The 24,487-nt window shown below is 39.3% G+C and overlaps 1 protein-coding gene across 3 annotated transcripts in view; it reads right to left on the reverse strand.

Annotated features, from left to right (window-relative positions):
- Window positions 1-2,454: 2,454 nt before the first annotated feature.
- The window catches only part of LOC117272635 (protein Dok-7-like), a 58,653-nt gene continuing 36,620 nt past the window's right edge, over window positions 2,455-24,487 (reverse strand). For all 3 annotated transcript variants that reach the window (XM_033651615.2, XM_033651614.2, XM_033651616.2), the window contains 3 exons: window positions 23,948-24,017; window positions 10,812-10,991; window positions 2,455-4,055 (listed from right to left, as the gene is read on the reverse strand). In XM_033651615.2, coding sequence (XP_033507506.2) covers window positions 3,919-4,055; window positions 10,812-10,991; window positions 23,948-24,017 — 387 coding nt within the window. In that variant the 3' untranslated portion in view covers window positions 2,455-3,918. The remainder of the gene's footprint in view (window positions 4,056-10,811; window positions 10,992-23,947; window positions 24,018-24,487) is intronic.

The following is a 24,487-nucleotide window of genomic DNA, read 5'->3' on the forward strand; positions in this document are numbered from 1 at the left end:
GTGTAATAGGACCATTCCCTATTAATAGTCCCTCTGTGTGAAAGCTTTTAATTTGGACCTTTCACAGCCTGATCTGTAGCACACTGTGAAAATAATGTGCACTGAGTTTCTCTTGCAAGCTTTTAAACTGCCAAACTGGGGCTCCCAGGTCCTCTCCTGCAAAAATGTTTTGACTGCAGATACAAACTAAATCTCTGCTGGCCAGAATTGATCCTGTGACACCATCCACACAAGCTTTGAAACACCATAGATTACTATGACATTTTTTATGACAGTTTTTAATGACATACTATACTATGACTTTTTTTCATGATTTTGGACGACATACTATACTATGATGTTTTTTCATGATTTTGGACGACATACTATACTATGACTTTTTTTCATGATTTTGGACGACATGCTATACTATGACATTTTTTCTTGATTTTGGACGACATACTATACTATGATGTTTTTTAATGATTTTGGACGACATACTATACTATGACTTTTTTAATGAATTTGGACGACATGCTATACTATGACATTTTTTCTTGATTTTGGACGACATACTATACTATGACTTTTTTAATGATTTTGGACGACATACTATACTATGACTTTTTTAATGATTTTGGACGACATGCTATACTATGACATTTTTTCTTGATTTTTGATGACACATTATACTAAGACTTTTTTTCATGATTTTGGACGACATACTATGCTATGACTTTTTTTCATGGTTTTGGACAACATACTATACTATGACATTTTTTCTTGATTTTTGATGACACATTATACTATGACTTTTTTTCTTGATTTTGGACGACATACTATGCTATGACATTTTTTCTTGATTTTTGGACGACGTACACTGCTCAAAAAGTAAAGGGAACACTGAAATCACACATCCCAGATCTCTATAAATGAAATATTCAAGACGAAAATCTTTATTGATTACATAGTGTAATTCTTTGAGAACAAAATAATGTAAGAACAGTCCATGGAAACCAAAATCATTAACTCATTTAGGACTGGATTCAGAATCATACCCAAAATCGAAGTGGAAAAATGAGATCACAGGCTTATCCCACTCTGAATTTCCTCAGGACAACTCATAATGTTGCTCAGTAGTGTGTATGGCCTCCACCTACATTCCCTACAAAGTCTGGACATGCTCCTGATGACACGACGGATGGTCTCCTGGGGGATCTCCTCCCAGACCTGGATCAGGGCATCAGTCAGCCACGGGCGGGCCAGTCAATAGCATCAATGCTGCTGACACACTCCAGCCACATGAGGCTGGGCATTGTCATGCATCAGAAGGAACTAGCACACTACTTTTTTTCATGTTTTTTTGACAAAATACTATACTTTTTTTTCATCGTTTTTGACAACATACTATGAATAATTTTTTTTCATGATTTTGGACAACATACTATACTATGACTATTTTTCATGATTTTGGACAACATACTATACTATGACTTTTTTTTCATGATTTCTGATGACATACTACTATGACTTTTTTTTCATGATTTCTGACGACATACTATACTATAAAAGTCATAGTATAGTATGTTGTCCAAAACCATGAAAAATAGTCATAGAATAGCATGTCGTCAGAAATCGTGAAACTGTCATTAAAAACTTTTTTATGACCGTTTTTGACTTCTTAAATGACATACTTTACTATAACTTTTTCATGACAGTTTTTAATGACATACTATACTATCATTTTTTCATGACTTGGTTACTGGCGTACTCTTTGATGACTTTTGTCAAAAATTACTTTTAGGGAATATTATCCTATGGCTTTTTTTAAATAATGTATTTACCGTAGTATGAATTTTCATAATTCACTTAACTGTGACTCACTTATCACTCTTTTATGACCTATAAAACAATATTTTTCATCACACTTTTAATGGAATACTGTACTTTGACTTTTAATGACCTATTGTACTGTCTGATTTTTTTAATCAATTATTTTTATGACCTACTGTACTATGACATTTTTCATTACTTATATGACCTACTACATTATGACCTTTTAATACAATGAGAGATTTTATTCAAATTTTTATAGCATAGTATACTGTACCATTTTTGACATTTGACATGACATTTTCTATGACATACTAAATTTAAAAGCATTTAAACGGAATTCATGGTTCTTTTTTGAATCCAAACATTAATTTAGTTGTTGATAGATAGAATACGCAGGTGACACTGGGCTGTATAAATAAAATGGACTTAAATTATTTATGGGCAAATTAAATATTTGAACTTTTATTTTTACTTGGAGTTTGATTATAACAAGATATAATTATGTCAGTGGGACACTGTATAGCCTAGTTTCATTTTTTTTTAACATATATTCTGCTAGCATGATCAGAGCAGATTGCCTTCATACTGTAGATCAGTCGACATTTAGTGTCGATACTTAGTGATGAATGAAAACAAACATCAGTTGTACAGGTGCTTTATATAATATTGTACCAAACTGGTTTACAACTGTACATGGGAAAAAAAGTCCAATATATGATTTACTGTAGTTCTAGAAAAAGTGAACATGCACATCAAAGCAGTACTTTGCTGTAAATAATTTACAAGAAAAATAGTATTGCATGAAAAAATAGTGCCTTGGGAGGCAGGCACTGTCCTTGAACCCTTTCCATATATTCTTTCTGTACATACATTATATCTGGACATGTATATTTTACAACAAGCCACATCAGCTAAATAGAAAGAAAATGTATTTACAGACAATAAAATAGAGTGTAATCTGAGTCGGGTATGAGACCAAAACAGGCTGCTAAAGTAGCTCCAAGAAACACTTGCTAAATACCTTTTTTCCTTTTTTTTTTTTTTTTGCAAAATTGAAGAAAATAATAAAAAAGGACTTAAACTACCTCAGCAAGTATAAAAAACAACACTTTTTTTAAAATACACAAGTTTGACAAACAATGGCCATGAGTGCCAGACAGGTATTGTTGCAGAATGATTAACAACATCCAAAGACTTTCTTTTATCTTCTCTGCTTTGCATTATCGATCATCACTTTCCATAGTAAATCCCACTCCATATGAACTAGGAAGTAGAGGAAAACAAACAATAGCAGCACTGAGATTCTGATAAACATCAATTCATAGGTTACACTAAGGCAAAAACAAAAAGTCACCATGCACAATCCTGTTCTACTTGTACATTTTTTCAAATCAGTGAGCCTGAAATCTACAGCATTCTGAGTAAGACTGGATGGAAAGTTTCCCCAAATATGAATAAACTAAAAAGTGAGTTTCGTGCAACTACATGTGGAATTACTGATGTGGTTGTCACTGAGGAATAAATAACTGTGAACTCCTCCTGAGAATAAACAACCATCTCTGCCTCCTCTCCTGCTGCCACCCTGCCTTGCTCACCCAAACAAGGACAAAAACAGCATATTGCATGTTATTAGGGATGGCCCGAGTGAGCTGTGAAATGCCTCTGCTCTGGGGGTTTAATCGGGGCCGCTGACTCAGCTCTGGGCTGGCACATCTTCCTCCAAGTTAGCCTGACGCCCCTGCACGGACATAATGCCATTTAATGAAATGCTCGAGACTAAAAGGAGACCAAGATTGAAAAATTGCTCCTGATCCTTCGCCAAATTTTTCTGAGGAGGCTCCATCTCTAGGTTGCTTTGTGATGATGGAGGCAAGTCTGAATCTAAGGAAATGGACATTGGGCAGATATTTCCTGGGACTTAAGTGTGGATGATGTGATGAATTCCAAAATGAATTCCACAGCAAACCTCTGAGGATCTCTTGGTAACAGTCTCAACTGAAAACCCCCTCAGAGAGATGTTTCCTTCAAACTAGAGTTTGATGTAGTACACTGGTCTTGGGCAAAAAACATCCTGCTGAGATCAACAGTTCAGTGATGAAGAAATCAATGTGGTGTCCCCTTTCTTCTCAGATCCAGAGTGTGCAGGCCCTCCTGCCGACCCAGGGCATGCTGTGTGCCAACTTTGTGGGCCGTTTCTGTGGCGGTGATGTCAATCTGGGCGTACTTGGTGGAGCTCTTTCCTGTCAAGACACAAAAACTGACCTCTTAACTTTAGGTAGGTCAAAGCAAGTCTAATAGTGGAACTAATATCTTGCTTCAACAGAGCTGAAATGATTGGTGGATTGATAGAAAATTACAGGAATATATTTTTAAATGAAAGCTTTTTATTTAGACCTTTCACAGCCTCAACTGTAGCACACTTTGAGAGTAATGTGCACTGTGTTTCTCTCTCTTCCAACGCTTTCACACTTCAAACTGGGGCTCCCAGATCGTTTCCAGAGTCAGAGTCTCTGCTGGCCACTCATCCTGTGACACTGTCCATATGAGCTCTGCAGCCAAGGCACAAATACTGTAAGCAAATGTGGCTCCATCACAGAGCAATACTAGAAAACTATTTATGCATTAATCAGTGCCTCTCTACCACAATTCTTAGCCTAACAAAGTTAATTTTGGCATTTGATTCCACAGGTGTTCCTGTTATTATGTCCACCCTCTGTACTTAGCAAAGGGACAAGAAAAAGTGTGCAGCAAGGTAATTATCACGATGTGTGATATGGATTTGCTTTCAATTCTGATTTAAAAGAATACACCACCCAAATGATCAACAATGACATGATGATGACCACGTGTTACGGGGCAACTAAAAAGAAAACTTTGTTATTCTCGCATGCCTCCACAGTGAACAAAGAATCAAAAAACTGAGAAAATTTTTGATGAATTGAAGTCATAGGGGGCCACATTTAACAGCAGCAAAACTATAGCAAACCATCCATTTACAGACACACACATCTCGTGCTGTATAATCCAAGTCTTATTTGTCCAGTTGCAAGCTCGGCACTTCCCAGACACATGCATTTTCACTGAAACCTTACTATTTAAAACACATCTGCATTTCAGTCTCACGCAAAGACCAGTAGCGCACCTGGGCCAGCATATTAAGGCTGCCCCTAATAGTGGACCAAACGTTAGTCGACCAGAAAGGTCATAAATCGTCAAGATTTCATTGGTCACTTAGTTGTGGGGGAAAAAACAAACAAAAAACAAATGTGAAACTCTATTAGGAGCTGCGCCTTGTCAAAATAAATCAAAACCTGAATGACTGGACCATGTGGGACCTTAATTTGAAAGGACAGACACAGGAAGTGGCCACGCCCAGCAGTCAGACAGGAGTCACGTTAATTTCCAGGGCTGGTACCTGCGGTTATTCCACAGGCTAGTTAATAACATGTCGGGCAGGAAATCCAAAGTGTGGGATCATTTTGAGAAGGTGAAGGATGAACCCAAGGTGATATGGAAACTCATCTTCATTGGTCGACTACAAACATGACGTATCATCTGAAACATGGAAGTAGCTACATGCCCATTAGCCACTTAGCACAATCATTACTGCTTTACCGACAGCGTCATTAACAGGCGGCTCGCTCAGTGTGTGACGTGCACTTGTAGATAAAATATAGGCCTATATTAATGAAGGTTCATTAGTACGGTTTGTATTTCTCTGTAATGTAGCACAGTGTTAACAATATTACTGACATTATTCTTTCTCACACCTTCAACTCAAACCATTGTGTTGCCCCGCCCAAAATATATCATTTAATAATTAAATTAATATTGGTAGCATGCAGGCGACTAGTTGACTAATGGCCCTAAATGACGACTATTGGTCGACTAGGAAAATTCTTAGTCGGGGGCAGCACTAAAGCATATGCTTCTTAGAGTTTATATGGGCCTGCCCAGGCCTGAAACCTTACTATTTAAAACTGAACTGAAAGTCAAATGTATCTACGCTCTCTTCAAAGCCACACTCTATTTTTTACCTCGCTGCTCTACCACTACCCTGATCAGGAGTTTGTTTGTGATGAACGAACCCTTTTAAAACAGCAGTCAAAACATAACACAAACAAACTGAACCAGCAGTAGACCATGTAAAATGAGCCCCCTATGACTTCAATTTATCAACGATTTTCAGTTTTTGGATTCTTCCTTTACCACAGCCATGTGAGAAAAACAGTGTTCTCCACAAATTCATTGTAACACCAGGTGAGTAACTGATTTGCGAATGGTCATTTGTGGTCTGAAGTGGCCACCAAAGGGTGTGTAGTATCAGGCAGATGCATAAGAAAGAGGAAAAACAGAGAAAAATTGAAAGCCTTTAAATGAATTTTATGATTCTTTTTTTCATCCAAAGATGACTTATCATTTAAAGACAAAATAAAGAAGGATAATTTTTGATTAGTTGATTTAACTATTTTCATTTTGAAGTGAGTTTTGGGAAAAACACTTTTACACTTTCTTGCCAAGAGTTGAAGATTGATATGTCTCATATCTGTCTGTTCAATATAAAGCTCCAGCCTGCAGCCAGTTAGCTTAGCATAAAGATTGGAAACAACTAACCTGGTCACTGATTATTAACAGTGTGGGGAAAAAAAGAGGGGAAGGGGGTGGACGATCTCTAGTCATTTCTTGTGCACTACAACTTGTACAACAATTAGTGCATGTAAGCTGTCTTTTTTAAAACATGAGAAAACCTGCAAAGATAGGTGATATGCAGCAGTAGCTCAGCCCATTGAGATCTGGCTTGGGAACTGGAGGGTTGCCGGTTCAGGTCCCCATACGGATCCAAGTATGGAGCGCAGACTGGTAGCTGGACAGGTGCCAGTTCACCTCCTGGGCTTTCTTCGCCTCAAGGTGCCCTTGAGCAAAGCACTGAACCCCCAACTGCTCAGGGCGCCTGTCCAAGGCAGCCCTCTCGCTCTGACACCTCTCCATTTAATGCATGTATAGGTCCTGTTTGTGCACGTGTGTGTATTTTTGACCTGTGTGTATATGACAACAGAGTGGGAAAAAGAAAGAATCTCCCCGTCATGCGTCATGTTCAACGTCAATGATGGGCTGGAAAACAGGTGTCCAAACAGTAGGAAGCGGCATGAAGGCCAGTGTAAATGTTGTCGTTACTTAATCAGTCTCTCAAACTCAGTGCTGAGTGCTTTTGAAGGCTGCTGGAATGCTGCTTTAATACAGACTGTATTATCTGGCAGCCCATCATTGCATTGCCCCGGCTAGAATGAGCATTTCCATCACTGCTGACTGGAGCTAGAGCCGATAAATACCTGTGACTGATTTGACGTGGGAAAGAATGCTGATTGTAGCTTTTCCCATTAAATAAAAAGTCAGATGTTAGAGGGTGTCAGTGGGGTTTTTTTGTGTTGTGAGACAGGGGCTTTAGAGCTGCTGGTGGTCAGATTTTGTTACTTTCAGACTGAGCCAGGCTAGCTTTTTCCTTGTCTATTCATGCTAAGCTAAGCTAACTGGCTACAGCTTCATATTAAGTCAACAGACATGTAATCCTCGTGAAGGAAGCAATCTTTTAATTGGCAACAATCTGAAAAATCACTTAATTGTTCTTCATATTTTTTTCCGGCATTACTGTCAGAAAATCACTGGTACTAATATTTACAGCTTTATTAAGTCTTTTATAAAAGCAAACTAAATATATTTGGATCTTTTAGCCTTTGGTTGAACAATAACGGAGACATTTGAGGACTTCACCTTGAGCTTGAGGAACTTGGAAAAGAGAATTTTCACTTTTTGTTGACATTTGGCTTAAAAATAATTACTAGTTGCAGCAATTTCTGTCCCTTTAGTAAGATAAAGGACGTTCTTGTTGTAGGTGACAGTAAATCATCTTTTTTAAAAAAATCCAATTTCGAGAACTGATGAAAACATCCAAACAAACATGACAGTAGAGAGTTCAGAGTGAAGTGAATCACTGCCCACGCTGCCAACGTGATTGCTTATGGTATGCAACTGAGCGTCGCCACACAAAGCAGAGGAATATGCAAATGATTCAGATGAGGCCTTTGAAATTCCCCTCATGCACCATGTTCCATGTGCACGTCACAAGCACTGCCATCATTCGCTGACCTTCCTTGTGTGAAAATCAAATAAGTGCGATGTTTGGCTTCGGTCGCTAAAGCATCTGCATGTCACTGTCGTCCCCTGTCTCCTGCTTGAGTTATGTGTTTTACAGTCACATAAAATTGAGCAAATAACAACAGCTCCTAACGACCCATCAATAGTCCCTGAAGGAGGATCCCATTTGAGCCTGTGAATTCACAGCTGTGATCTGAATGCCCTGTGACCCCCTTTCAGTGGCGAGATGAGACGCTCCTCCTCCCGGGTGACAGATTAATGAGGCCGCATGCCGGGATATAAACTGTATTGCTGACATCAGATATTAACCTCTCATGTTAGAGCTCGAGCCGTCCTCATATTCCTGAGGGGCAATGACGCTGATGGCCAACTTGTCTGTCAATTACAGCTCACTACAGCGTCTCCAATGACAAGGACTCAGCTGTCTTTTAGTGAGACGAGAGGAAATCGGCTCAATCGTCTGGGAGTGACTCGTGTAACTCCGACAAAGTGAAATAGAATGACAGAACAATTGTGTATCTGGAGCAACTTTTCATCCTTGCTTGGCATTGATGTCCTGGTTTGTTTTAAGTTCTTTCATATCTCTCTGCAGGGTTTGAGCCTTTTTTTTTATTTAAATGCAGCAGCACAGATGAGTTGCGTGAGCACAAATTAGAAAGCCTTGTACATTGTGTGAACAAAGGCGAGAACATGAGGGCAAGGCTGGGGTCATTTTACTTTAATCAGTTCAGGATGTGGACTTTCTTTTGCATTCAAACCTTTGCATTAAAAATCTGCTTACATCTAATCTATGAAGGAGCCTTGTTAAGATTTCCTAATGGGGACATGAATATGCATTAAAAAGCATTCAGGATTTTGTAGTTTGTGATGATGATTATGGGCATTTCCAGCATGTCCATGTGGGCAGTGCTCTGGTACGAGTGCCCAGATTTATACAGTGGTTAGCATTCATACAGTGGAACAGTGTATTAATAGCAGGATTTAATAATGGTGTCTAATAATAGCAAAGGAGTTTTGTGTGTCTGCCTGTGTGTGCCTTCACTGAGGTTAGACACCAGTGTAACTTTAATATTACAACTACCGTCAAGGGCTGTAAAAAATGTTATACCTGTACCTACAATACCTCGCAGTCATACTAAAACAATACTTCATATCTGGTACCAAGACAATACTTAATATTTTACACTGAGAAATCTACATGTGTCTTTCTAAAAGGTTGTGTTGTGAAATGTGCTGTATCAACGTTGTAGATGCCATTTCCAATCAGTTGATTTGTGCTTGATAGAAGTCTTTGCAAGCATGTGCATCTCCTTCCACACAAAACAAATGCACACACCAGCTTTGTGCTATTGGCTGTTAGGGGTTTAACGATCCATTGATCTGGATCGATACAACAATGCAGTGATAAACGATCCAGAGCAAAGTGAGAACAGTTATGTTTAGGATGCATTTATTTCAAAAGTCTGTGTTACCGTTAAACAGCGGCAGGCAGATGGCAAGCAGCCGAGAGAAAGACGATGTGGATAACGTTATTTATTTAGGAAAAAATTAGCAGTGTGGAAATATTTTGGATTTCAGAGAAATTACAGGGCAACAGACAAAGAATATGCCGTACATAAACAATGCCGTTACGAGCTAAGACATGACGTAACTTCTCATTACAGCAACTTTAGCTGCTCTGTTTCAACAATGTTCGGCTGAATAATCGTGCATACAGGCTGAAATTCAACTTAACTGTTCTGTTTGATGCATGACTTAAACTGTCCATGAGTAAGAAAAATAAAAATGTTACATGCGATTTATTAATGTATGAGTAGAGGAAAAAAACTTAGCCACTAAGCTAATTTATGCAATGTTAACATGCTTAAGCTAATATTGGGTCACTAGCAATTGTTTTGTTTTTTGTTTGTTTTACTGAGCTGAATTTGATACTTGTGTTGAACGAAGTTGTTAAAACATGTTTAACCGCTGTTGGGAGGAGTTTTCCTTAAAGACTTTCTGACAGAAAGCCCTTTCTGGCAGACAGCCCTGAAGTTTAACTTATTCCATGTGCTGTTATATGTGTGTTAGTGGAGTCAGTATAAAGTAAATTTTACTGCACTTAAGCGGTTACAGCAGTTATTTACATTATTTCTAAGTTGTTTTCATCTCTTATGGCAAAGAAAAAAAGAAAGGGGTGGCAGCTTCTTTTTTAAATGATTGTGTTATATGGGCAGATAATATCGTCTAATAACGATGGCAGGCTCCTGAATTGAATCGAACTTATATCGTGGCAGACTTTCTAATATTGGAAAATATTGTATCATGATGAAACCGGTGATTTGCACCCCTATTGGCTGTGGTGGTTCACACTATACTGCTCAGTAACTGTTTGAGCAAAGATGAGCAAGACAATTGACTTATTTTATACGCCGTTTCTCTGCGCTAATGGCGCCATGCTAATTGATGTACTTTCACTCTAAACACCTGTTTATGACCACTAGCAGTGCCTGCTGTATAGATCAGTGTATCTGAGTGGATCCTTGTTTTGTTTGTTGTACATGAAGATGCACTTGGGACAATACAATGCTTTATGTGTTGCTTATCTGCCTCAACAACTGTCAACAATCTTCCAAGTGTCTCAGTTTATTAAGTAGTTAATTCCAATCCAACAAGCATTTCTGAGATATACTTGAGTTTTGAGTGGTGAATCTTTGAAGTGACAAGTGATTATTTAATGCTTCTTGTTTTTTTCTCCACAGTTTGCCCAACTGACTGTTCAACATGGCTGCTGTCTGAATAAGGTAAGAAACACTCATTATTTCTGTCAGCACTTCTACTTATTTAAAGTGGTGCATTCTTACTCTGAGCGGGGAGATGTGCGACGCTCCCTCGGGGGCTGGGACCGGGCTCCTGCAGCTCCAGCTCCATGTAGTTGAGCTGCTTCTTGGATGTGGGACTGACAGGAATATTCACATACGTCACAGCGTCACTGCGAGGCCTTTCGGGGAGCGGTGCCTCGGGGGGGAAAACGAACATGGTGCCTGTCAACAGAGGACCAACAGCGCGCTAATTAAAGTGGAAGTAGACACATTTTCAGCTTTTCCTCTCCACGTTTCCAAGTGGTGTTGTGTTTGGGCTGCTGTTGCAAAGAAAACCAAATCTCTTTCTCTTTTCTTCAGAGACAAAATCTACCACAGTTACTCCAGGTGTTCCACCTGCCATAATCTGCTGCTGAGGATAGTAACTGCAGACAAATTACTATGATACAGTAGCCGAGGGCTGTGAGTTGCACCTTTACTTATGAGGGTCAGATAGTAAGATAAAGGCTCTGTGGTCTCACATGGTCAGTGGCAGTGCATTACAGCTACACTCCTTCTGTTGTTGCCTTTCACAATAAAAGCCCAAAGCCTACAAATACCCACATATTGTGATTATTTTGACAGATACTGCAATTGCAACATGAGCTGTGATTATAGTGGGAATGGCGATTTTTGCTGGGGTGTACCAAACGAGCATGTTCCCTTATGTCTGTGACACATTTTACCTTTATAAAAACATTGCAGCTCCTGTGATTTGGATATTGCACTTGGCCATATTGTGATTTCAATGTACTTTGCAGACCTCCTGCTCACCAGAGGAAACTTAAATTCATCCAGGGCAGTTCGTTAAAAGGCAGCTCAATAAACTAGCTCACAATACTCTCTGGTAAGTGGGGATTGCTACAAGGAAAAAACGAAAGCGCTATTCTCTAACTTTCTTAGTTGCACGATGCTTGACACACTTCCTCTGTGCTGTAAGTCAGGCCTTTATTTTCCCAGGAGACTGTACCTGGTGGCAGACAGAATGGTCACACAAGAATTACACGTAAATCCATCTCGTCAGGCTTCAAGTACTGCATTTTAGGAACTACAACATCTCCAACAGCTCCTAAAGAGGTTAGCGTAGATGCTGCAATAGCCTCACTTACGTCATAATCCTTAAGTATTTCTTCACTGAACGAAGTGCAAAGGCTTTTCTTGATGGGAAAGATGTTTTTGATCTTCTCCCGACTGGCTCTGATTGGTTGGAGTTAGCCGTGGTAGACGGTGATAGACGGTTTATCTGATCGCCTGCCGCAGTACTTTTCAAAGTGTCCCTTTCCAAACAGTTTCCAGTAACGGCTTCTCACAGGTCCCACCATACAATACTATCATGATACTAAAGTCAAGATACAATAATAGTGGTTTAAATGTTTTGCGACATGCTGAGTATTGCGATTTATTAACAACTTTTTTTTTAATCTAATAAGTTTTCAGTCTGTTCAGCTCACTTCAGTCATTTTTATTGCAGCGTCATGTATTTAGTTGACTGAAAAAGCAATTGATTTTATCATTCAAGTAGGCTACCAAAACATAAATTTGTATTTGTGATATTAATAATTTAGATAATAAAAAAATAGATACAATATCACCACACAAAATATTGTGATACTATGCAGTATCAAGTTTTAACCCCACCCCTGGTAACAACCCACTGGGGCGTCAGGTTAAGGGTTAAAGAGAACCAATCTAAACACTGATGGCAATCAACATTCACTTCATAATGATAAGTAAAGCAAAAATCATTTTTATTTCCTCTTTCAGCTCAGGAGGAGTTTTGTTAAGTCGTTTCATTTTCTTTTTAAAAGGTGTGAACACTTATTTTTAATCAACATGATCCCAGAAGAGACCAAAACACAATTCATCCTATGAACAAGATTTCTTTTTGTAGCCACAGCCTGATAGTTAATGCTGTGCCTCCATGCCAAGTAACTCCATTGTGTCATTCAAAAAACATTTTAAACACACAAAAGAGGCACGTAGTCGTATTTGGACTGTTTCTTCATTACAGTAAATCTGGCCTGTTATTCCACAGTATTGTTCATTTTAAAAAACAATACATCACTTTCACGCAACAGAACAGCTCCTTTATGTGTTTCTAATAATGCCGGACAACAATGGAGTTCGATTGCACAGAGGCTCCACCAGACTGTGGCTACATAGACAAGACATAGTTGGATAAATGTGGCTTTTCATGGGATTTGTTAACAATATTAAAAATATAAAATAACACCAGCTTTACTCTGAGACTTATTTGAAAGGAGAGGATTTGTTTGTCATTATGACCTTAATTAAAAGATAATAATGAAGAAATCACGTATACAGCGCTTGTTATTTAACACTTTGTCACTATAACCTTCATCATAAGATAGAAGATTTCCCCCTCCTGGGTTAGTAGCTCTCGAGGCAACAGTCCTTATCGACAGCCTGATGTTAATTAGAGTCATTCAAATATAGGCATCTGCATTAAAGTCACTATATTATGCTCAACAGTAGATGCGAGATCAGCAGCTATGCTGGCACACAGTGTATCCCACTGAAATGCCCTCTTCCCCAGGGGCTAATTGTACATAATTAGCTGATCGGCCCCAGGGATAAATTATGAGATGCATTATGGTCATTTTGTGTTATGAGGCAGTAAAGCTGGAACTTATTGCCCTTTTAATTCCACCATCAGCGCTCGGTATCCAATATCCAGCTCCTTGGACATGTGAAAACATTCTGCTGCGTTTACAGGCCCCAATTTTATGTTTTTCTTTATCTAATTATTGTTAAACCATACATTTTATTTTTCTAGTTAAAAACAGGAGCACCCACAAAACTAGATACTTTTTCACCCAAATTAGCCTGTTTATGTGAGTTTTTTTAAATGCAGGAAATCCCACTAAAAATAGCTGATAGACTCCCCTTTGGTGTGTCACGTTCAGTGTCACAAACACACTCAAAAACAGGTTTGTAAACAGAGGAAAGTGTATGAAGGCCAGTGAAAATGTTTCAGGGGTTACTTCTTTTTTATATTTCCAACTTATTCAGTCTCGCTTTCAAACTCGGTGACAACAAATTTTAAATAATGTGTGATCGCCACTTGGACAGAATTGGATGGCGTTTTGTTGGTTGGGGTTTTTTGTGTGCAGTGGGAAGGGGGATAAAGTTTGCATCCTAATCTGATTCATGTGAAATAAAATATTGTCTTTTAAAAATATTTTAAAAACAACTTTTTTTGCAAATGAACATAAAATTTCCAATATTAACACCAAGAAAGTTACAAATCATTGGCAAATTTCTCTATTTGCAACCTGTTTAAAAGCATATCCATCCACACAAGCAGTAATATGTTCTCAGTTAAAACAGCTAATGTTTCCACAATCTGTGCCACTGATCAAATAGTGCAGCCAGCAGAAAAAAAGCTAAACAAGAAAATGTCGCCTCAACCCATTTAGACTGAATGGCTTTTCCTGTCAAACACACAAATCATAGCCACAGTGTTGCCTGAAGTACACTGTCCATGTAATGTATCGTGCTTGATAGATGGTTTCCAGTGAAAACAGGAAGCCCCCATTGGTTTAACCTGTCATAAACCTAAAAGCCACCCAGGATTAAGAGGTGCAGAGTAAACGCTGTTTAGCTCAGTGTCTTATTGATACAGTTTTAGAGTCGTGTAAAATATGGGCATATTCCTGCTCTGTGACACGAATCACCCAATGCTTTTCTATGTCTACAATGCCAACAAAGATGGCTACAACCTTCAGAAACAGGAGGAGAGTACACTCAAGGAGGCCATTTTTTACACATTTAAAAGTGGAAACACGCGTCTTGCAATACGGTTGTTATGCCCAGTTAAGAAAGAGTATAATGTAAGTTCTTTGTAGTTATGATCCCCAATAGTGAAAATGGCGGATGGTGGAACAACCAAATAATGAGCTGTGGAAACTGTGGTTCTGAGGAAAATCCCTTTTGTCTTTGTACTAGCAGCAACAACATTAATACCATTTTGGAATCTGCTAATTTTGCAACTAATTATTTAGTCCATAAAATGTTTAAAAATTGTGGAGGGAAAAAAACCTATGACATCAGGTGACACCTGAAAAACCCAAATATTATTGGTATATTACTCACCACGTCAATACAAACTCGTGCATGGCCAAGTAGAGTGCCTGTGCATCTGCATGTTTGAATTCTCAGTTGCTCCAGGATTTCCCGGTCTGTTTTTGCGATTGTTGTGGTCTGAAATGGATTTCTCGGTGGCTTTTCTAAAAGATTGTGATGTATGTTGGGTTATCCATGTGCTGCAAACAATCAGCCCTGTCACTATGTGTGACTTTGTCCCATGTGCAGCAGTAGTTTCATGATAAATAGAGACTGAGAGCAGGGTAAGGCCCCGATCACACAGAAAAAGTTTAGCAGGTTGCAAAACACGAGGCGCACAGCACTGCCTTTAAAAAAAAAAAAAAAAAGCCACTCATAAATAAAACGCTTGCTGCGCCTTTTTATTGTTGCCAGGCAACCACGGACTCACCTCCTTATTCTAACCTCCCTGTGTAATCAATCTACTGTTTATTTATTTATTTCATTATCTGACAGTAATTAGTAGCTAGTTCCTAAAATGCTCAGGCAGAGGGTACTTGCTGTAGCTCTAGCTGGGGGTGAGAGGCTGTCAGTAAATAGTTTGTTGGGCACAGGGAAACGGAGATCTGTGTGGGTACATGAGACCCTAATAAAGAGGATCATGGGGAGTACCACCAGTTGGTCCAGGAGCTTCGCATCCATGATGGCTGTTTCCAGGCATATTTTAGGATGACTCAGGGGCGGTTTGACAACCTGCTGTCTATCACCGGCTGTATAGCTCTGGGTATCCAGCAATAGGGCTGTCAAAATTGCTCAAAAATGACGTTCGAATATTCCTTCTAAAAATAACTCATAGGTTCGAACCATTCAATTTTTTTTTTTCGCATTATGTCCACAAGAGGGCAAGCTAATACAAGGAAACATACTTGTATATGTATTAATACAAGGCAACATAACTATTTTTATAAGTATTATAAGTTACTACTTTAAGTATTACTATAAGTATTTTTATTTCAACATAAACGTCTTTGAAAACATTTATATACCTACACATTAAAACACATAAAACAATTATCTATAACATTACGTTATAAACGACCGCGGATGTCTCGCATCCCCCCCCCCCCCCCCCGACTTGTCATGCAGTGCGTTCAGTGCAGCGGCCCAGGCCAACGCCCACTCGCGAAACGACAGCTGCGGTGGTGTTTTTTTTTCTTCTCCACAATCGAATATCAATTTTCACATTCGAAGGTCCATTTTTTTTTCAAATGCGAATTTAAATTCAAATTTAGAATATTCGTTGACAGCCCTATCCAGCAACCACTACCACCAGTTTCTCCTCCATTGTTCACCAACTGTAAACTTGTTGTCGTGACCACCACAGAACGCCCACCTCTTAGATCATCCGATTGGAAAAAGATGATGAAAAAAGAGGTAATGTGTGGCGCTTTTCTGCTGTGAGTTGAAGTTTTTTCAACTTGAGGAGTTAAGAGCAACTGCGGGCAAAAAGCTACATTCTTATTTTAAACTACTACAAAAAGCCGCCTCCAGCTGCTAAAACGCTTTCTGTGTGATCAGGGCCTGATGGCATTGTGTAAATCAATACGATGTGCGCAGCTCTCTACAATGAAATGAGATTTTACCCATTTAAATTGACAAATTTTTGGTAAAGTTGTGGTGATTGGACAAAATTTGCAAAGTCAGTCTGAATTCAGAGGGGTTGGCTAAATTTGCGTAGTTGTTGCAATCGCATGATTGTGAAATCCTGCAGGGACTGAATTCTGTTTAAGTGGAGCTCATACAAACATCCATGCTCAAACACACTCAGGGTGCGCTACCTGTAGGTGCTAATGTCGTTAGCATGTATTTGTGAAGTACTGAGAATACGACTGGACAAATGATACTTGGATTATACCGCACAAGTTGTGTCAGACTTTGTAAATGGAGGTTTTGATATAGTGTAACTGTTGTTAAATGCGGACCTCGTTTACTGAAATTCAAGAAGACTGTTTGCCTTTTTTGGATTCTCTATTCACAGTGGAGGCATGCCAAAAAAAAAAAAAAAAGTTTTCTTTACAAATTTAACGCAACACATTGAGTAATTGATATACAAATGGTCATTTTGCGGGTGAAATAGATCGTTAAGTTTAATTAGCAGCTGATTTTCTAATTGTTTCAGCTGTACTTGCCACTACAGTTACGAATCACCAAGCTACTCCTTGTCTTATTTATGAATGTGCAAACTAGAGCCGGACCAATATGATTCTTATCTAAAATGATAATAATGTGTGTTTATACAGAACAAAGAGAATATTGCCTGATATATCATAATCCAATTTTTAAACCTTTAAATATCAATACTGGCCACAAAAACATAATACCAACCCTTCTTTACCTGATTCAGGGGTGTGAGGCTACACCACCCATACAGTGCCTGCATGTAATTCATATCAACAACTGTTCATCAGCTCAAACTTTTACTCCTAAACTATGAGCCTCCTCTTGAGCATTACCACTTCATAACAAAACAAACACCATGTTTAGCGCAGCATCATAAACACTGCTGAAAATCTGTTTATTCTATGTCAGTAACTGCAAGACTGCGGATGTTTGAAGATTAAAGAGAATATGTAGATCACAGAAAACTGATCGTTTAACTACAGTTGCTTTGTGTACAATAATCCCGACAGCAGTGGGAGTGCAACAACAGAGAGCAGTTCAGCTGAGGGCACTTGCTGCTCAAAACACAAACAATAATGAAGTTACCTCTAGAAGACTATAGTTATTATGCACCTCTAACAGTAAATATAAATGCAATCATTTATGACACAATCTTGTGTCAGAATCATATGATATGAAATGCATAAAATACATTTTAGTTTTAGAGTCGTGGGTTCATATGTATCTCCATCGCTACAGCTGGGTTTTATTTACACTATCATGTCATATCATGTAGATACAGCGCTGTAAATCCTGTACAGAGGCTGCTGGGTAATGCATAACATTTGGGGACAAAAAAGAATCCACCTGCTATTGACTCGTCCTAAATGGCAGCAGGCAGCGGCCATTACCAGCAGCTCAGAAGCATCAACCCCAGGGGACACTCATACAATCAGTGAGAAGCCATTAGACACCAGCAGAGTCTCGGTGGCTGCAGCCTTTGGCATCGTCTAAGAGGCCTGATCCCTAATTGATCAGACACCAAGCAGCCCTCGCAGAAGTGTGGTGTTTTATAATGGCTGCCATTACAGCAGTGGGTTTGCCCGCAGCTCCAAGGCTGAGGGACTTTTCCAATAATACGCTTTGTGAAGCCTCCAGGGGAGAGGCTCAAGACAATACCTGGCTGAGCCTAATGACCCAAACGTCACTGCTTTTGAGGGGAAACACGAGTCTTATGACAGCTGTGTGTTCGGGGTTAGAGACCTGTTCAAGCTGGTTTCAACCTTTCACATGTTCTAGCAGGCAGACAGTACTAAAAAAAGCCAACACTAGCACATCATTCCTCACATACAAGTCCAAATGTGAAAAAGATTACTGTTGAATAAACAAACCTGCCAAACACCAAAAATTCTTCATCATAACAACACTGTTTTTCCCCTCTTCTTCCCCAGTTTACCTGCGAACAGGGACTTCACCTGAACAACTCTACTGCTTCCCCATTCCCAGCCTCTGTGCAAGAGGCCAGACCAACCAATAGGAGACAAAAGCTGTGCTCCCTCACCGGCTTCCCACCAGAAACTCATCAAATTGCATAACCAATATGAGACAGCTGTCAGGGTCTCTGCTGTGGTGGGTGAGTGTTATCTAATCCCCAAATGCTGAATTTTTGATTAATTTAGATGATATTTACGAGAGCAATTCTATGACGGCCTATTTAAATACGAAAGAAAGAAAAATATGAAGCAGGGGGGTAATAATCTGATTAAAAAAAAATGAAATTCCAAGATTAGTCTTAAATCTATGGGATAAAAATATTAAAGTGGTAAATTTACAAAAAAAGAAAAATCTTTTAAAAATTTTTTCTTGCAAATTTGACTTTCCCAGAGAGAAGTTTTTATCTAGTAAATTTAAAACTTTAACTTTGAATATTAGCCCCTTCCCTGGCTTTTTTTAAACAATGGCCATAATATGCTGACATAAAACTCTGAGTACGCCACAACAAGTAAGGGAATAACAGATTGCCGCTGAGACTACTGGCCCCATTACACTTTGCAATGTATGCTGTCACAAAAGAACCGATAATCATGAAAGAAACACGGTAAAATCTTTGGTCCTACAATCAGATGCCAGGTCATTTAACTAAAACAAATGCAGTCTAATATGACAGTCCTGCTAAAAATGCTACCTTGATGAAGGTTAAAATGTTTTTGCTGAAACTCTGGTTCAACTGTTTGATCATTCCGGAGGATGTGGTTTGTTCTGCTGTTAAACTGTATTGCATTTTACCGAGATGTTTTTGTTATGTAGCCTACACTCATAGATGTAAATGAGGTGGACAAAATGATCATACAGTTGAACTAACAGCTCTCTAAAACCATTTGAACAAAAACGTATCGCTATAACCTTTGCCTGGGATTCACTGAAAAATCTGACATGCCTCAAAACTAATCTCATAAACTTTGTGTAATATGGGTCCAGTGAAATCTTCGTCACAAACTATGTCAAAGTGATATACACCGATCAGCCAAAACATTAAAACCACTTACAGATGAAGTGAATACATCGATTATTTTTGTTCCATTGCACTGTTCTGCTGGGAAACCTTTGGCCCTGGCATTCATGTAGATGCCGCTTGATGCGCTCCACCCACCCGAACACTGTTGCAGACCAGGTATCCCTCCTCATGGCAATGACACTCCAATGGCGATGGCCCCCCAGCAGGACAATGCCCCTGTTCAGGAATGACCCAAGGAACGTGACAAAGAGCTCAAGGTGTTGACCTGGCCTCCAAATTCCCCATATCCCAATCCGAGCGAGCATCTGTGGGATGTGCTGGTACCGCACCTTGTAACCCACAGGAGTCAAAGGATCCTCTGCGAGACACCACAGGACACCCCCAGAGGTCCTGTTTCCATGACCAAGTCTGAACCAAGGGGGCCCCACTGTGGTTCATGGTGTCTCTGCTGTACCAGCATGTACCACAAATACTCACGCAAGGTGGTACCTGGGGAATGTGGAGGCCAGGTTGATGTCTTGAGCTCTTTGTCACGTTCCCCAGGTCATTCCTGAACAGCTTTCACAGTGGGGCATTATCCTGCTGTTGAGGGGGCCACTGGTCTGCAATGGTGTCCGGTTGGGTGGAGCGTGTCAAGTGGTATCCACATGAATGCCAGGGCCAAAGGTTTCTCAGCAGAACATTGCACTGTAACAAAATGCTCAACGTTATTCACCTCACCTGTCAGTGGTTTTAAGTCTTTGGTTGATCGGTGTACAATGAACCTGCAAAATTGCCGTTACTGCACAGGAAACTGTCCCACCACAAACCTTAATGCATACACATCAGAATGGCCTCAACATGAAACTAAAATATTAATTCAAGTGGTGGCTACTAACAGCACTGTTCCATGAAATCAGGATCTAAAGCTGCTGTAATATGACGTGTTGCCAAACTACTGTAACATCACATCTTTTACTTGTTTCAGTTGCCATCTAGCCTGCAACCTCACGTCAACCTGAACCGCTGGACTTGGCCGCCTCCTGCGCGTCCCTCTCCATTAACTGCTTGCTGAGGCAGGATGATGGGAAATATGACATGGGAGCTGTGCCATGTGTGTGTGTGTGTGCAGGTACATGAACATGACTGATAGGTTTGGTGCCACATTGTGACAGCTGCTGGGACTTCCCAGAGCAGGTGTGCATTAGACTGAGGGCATGTTTCTGGATGTGGGATGCTTAAGTGGCCAAACGTCCCCTGACAACAGTCCTCTCACCTCACCATCAGGGCAGGTATCCTGTCACACGTCCCTGCTTTCTCTGTTTGCTTAGACATCCCCGTGGTTGCTCTAGACACAATTGGTTCTTATGTAACTCGAGTTTATGGCGTTACATAAAATGCAGATGGATAAATAAATGTTCACGCTGCAGTGAGCCCTCCACTACACAACGAAAAATAAGAGGTCACTGAACTGAGTGCTTTATTCTATATTATATTAATGGCAACTCAAGTTACATATGTGACTCATATCTGCATGCGCTCTCCTGTTTTTATCTCATAAATGAAACACGATTTAAACTAATGTCCTGTTTAGCCCCACTCTGCTTTGATGTACTGTCCATACATTTGAGCCATAGACCTAAGCTTCAGCTTTTTTAACCAGTTTCTGAAGATTTAACTTTACATGTAGTAATTATTTAATTGCATTTAAGCATTTAATTGGAATTAATTAACTGGAAGTGTCTTTATTTTACCTCAAATTACTGCCAAAATACATCAATATTTTGAGGAAACCTCCTAGGAAATTACTGGGCATTTACAGACTTGTAAAATAAAGTGATACCAAGAAAAATCCCTGGCAATCTTTGAGAAACGCAGAACCGTTATAACCCTTACGCAATTAAAACAACACTTCACCTGCAAATGACCACTTGTATATTAATTACTCAAAACATGTAACCTCAATTTCGTGAACAAAAAGGCAAACATTCTTCATGAATGGAAGTACACGTGGACGACATTTAACAACAGATGCATGCATTTCCACTCAAACAGCAAGATTTAAAACATGTCATGACAAACGTTCTCATGCACGGCCGAGAAGCGTGCCTGGACACATGCCTGAGTTCATCTGAACCCTGCTCATATGCACGTGCATGCCCAGGCACACTCAGGACCACTACTTATCGGTGGACATGTGATACTGTAGTATAATCCAAGTTTTATTTATTCAGTTGTATGCTCAGCACTTCCCAAACACATGCATTTTTACTCAAATGCTACAATATAAATACACCTCTGCCTTCGAGAAGCACACCGTCAGCTTACCTGAGCGTGCATGTGTGTATGAACTCAGTCTGAGTGGAGCTCATCCCATGTGTGTGGGCACGTTATTTGGCCGTGCATGAGACCATTTGTACACTTGGGTTTTTTCTAATCTTAATTTTTTGTAGTGACACACATGTTTGGGAAGTACTGCGCATACAGCTGAATGAAAGAGACTTGAAATATACTGCAAGTTTTGATATAGTTTTGCTGTTGTTAAATGTGGTCCCCATTTACTTCAATTCATCAAGAATGGTTGCCTTTTTTGGATTCTTAGTTCATCTTTAAGAAGGGATGCGTAAAAAAGTTTTTTTTGTTTCATTTGTTTTTTAAACAAATTCAAGGTAATGCAGTGAGCTCAATCTTTAACCTAGTTGTGACTGTAGTACCTGTAAGTGAAATATCTGCTGATTTTCTACGTTAAAATTGAAATATAATGTAAATTAATCATTATAAAAATAAGTGTAATAAACAGTAAAATGTAATTTTGCTGATGCGTCACACAAGGAGATGAGTCACTTCTGTCCAACTACAGTCACAACTTGGAGAGAATCTTGTAGTTGGCCAACAGTTTTAATCCCATTGGACAATGAGTATTTTAAGACTCTCAGATATTAACTTTCAAACTGCAGCAAGCGCAATTAAACAACCTTCCGGACGTTTTAAAGATTGCCAGGAATTTATCTCTCAAAAGAATGAAAGCTTCATCCTGCGACTCGAATGTCAAATGATTTACTAAATTTGGTTTAAACCACTTAAATCTCTTGGCTCGTAACAACTTCTGTAATATGTAAATTACTAGCTAAGAAATTCTGTTAGCACTGTCCAATCAAATGGAATCAATGAATTTGTAATTCCTCCACCTGCCATACATTCCTGTTTGATGTGATGCTGTCATCACCCCCTATTATGTAATGTTATATTGTTTCATAGTTTCAATTTATTATTAGTCTATTTTTATTAGTTATCTGTTTTGTTAGAGCTTCCAAAGCTGCAATGATTAGTTGATCAATTGATCAACAGAAAAATAACTACTATGGGAACAATTCTGATAACTGAACAATCATTTTAGTGATTTTCTAAAGGAAAAAAATTATAATATATATTATAAAAAATAAATAAACGTTTAACCAAGAAAATAATGGGCAGATTACTCAATAAGGAAAATCATTGTTAAATGCAGCCCTACAGGCCTCTAATAATTTCTCTGTTTGATTGTGTAGATTGAATATGTAACACTACACTTGATTTGATCAACTATTTAAACAGGAAGTCACTGTAGCATCACAAGCTCTGACATAACTGCTAAACATAAGGAGGCCTGGAGATTTATTCAACTTATCAGACAATCATTTGTAAGTAAACTGTGGTTATTACTTTGTTTAATTCATATTTATACATGGAGAAATATCTGTGTTTCAGATTTCAGCTGCTTATGTTAGAAGTATTTACGCAGTATTAACACTTCTGTTTTATTGGGTGTCATTTTTGTGAAATGTAATTTAACAATTTTGATCAAGTGTCTGGTCAGATATGTTAACTATAATTCATAATCACTCTCTCGGTCTGCAGGAGGGTGCAAATATTTAGAAACAACTAGTTCATCCCTGTGTAACAAGGGGTTTGTATGCGGGACTCTGCTTTTATTTAGAGCTGCTGCAGCTGGCTCCATATATTATGAGTCTGTACGCAGCACTGTACAGTAAATGCTTTGTACTTTATGAATACAACTTCCTGTCAGTGTCACAGCGCATTACTCTGAATAAAGTCAAGTAAACACGTGTGTGTTCTTACTGTAACATCACCTGTGTGGATGCAATGCCTTGTGCCAGTCATGCGCTCAGACCCTGAATGAGCCTCATTTTCTTCATGCATTCATGCATGCGCACCGTGATGCACAGGTGATGTGTTTGTGGCCCTGTCGATTCAGGTGCATGATTCATGAATTGAAGTCAATTTTTGTAAATGAGGTCACGGTTGTTGTAAGAAGGCTGGGAAATGCACGGCCAGGAACCAACAGCCTGCATATGTTTAACTGACTTGGCTGAGAAAAACAACCCGCTGGTGTTCATGAGGTGACATCATGCTCACTCACCTTCAGTCTCTTGAAGGAACCGTTGTTGACCACAGCTGCCCATCAGCTCGTACTTGCTTTTTTCTTCCGCCTGTGAGACACAAAGACAGTGAGCACTGTTGATTATAATGGATCGGTGGACACGTCGTATTTACAGACAGAGGCAGATATTCAGGATTTACTGAGAACTCAAGGCTGCGTCTTACATGTGGAGACACTGTCTGCAGTGGCTCATCGTTATGGATGGATAACCATGCCTTTTAAATTGCGGCCATGTAATCTCTGATTCCAGACAGCCACTGTAAGCACAGCTATTGTGGTGTGAAATTTGATGGTGGAGTGCAGCCATAGTGCCATTAGTCTCACTGAAAGGCCACCATGCACACACAGAGGAATTCCTTGACTGACCATAGTCATGCTGAGAATGAATGACGCCAGAACATAAAAGTGGATATCTGCAGAAAGCATCAGCTGATTACTGTATACTGGTGTTTACTTGTACATGTACTTCCTTTGTTCCTATAATTTAGATGAGGATGACTGATGTCACTCCCATGTCTG

The sequence above is a fragment of the Epinephelus lanceolatus genome, chromosome 22, assembly GCF_041903045.1.
Source record: "Epinephelus lanceolatus isolate andai-2023 chromosome 22, ASM4190304v1, whole genome shotgun sequence".
NCBI lineage: Eukaryota > Metazoa > Chordata > Actinopteri > Perciformes > Serranidae > Epinephelus > Epinephelus lanceolatus.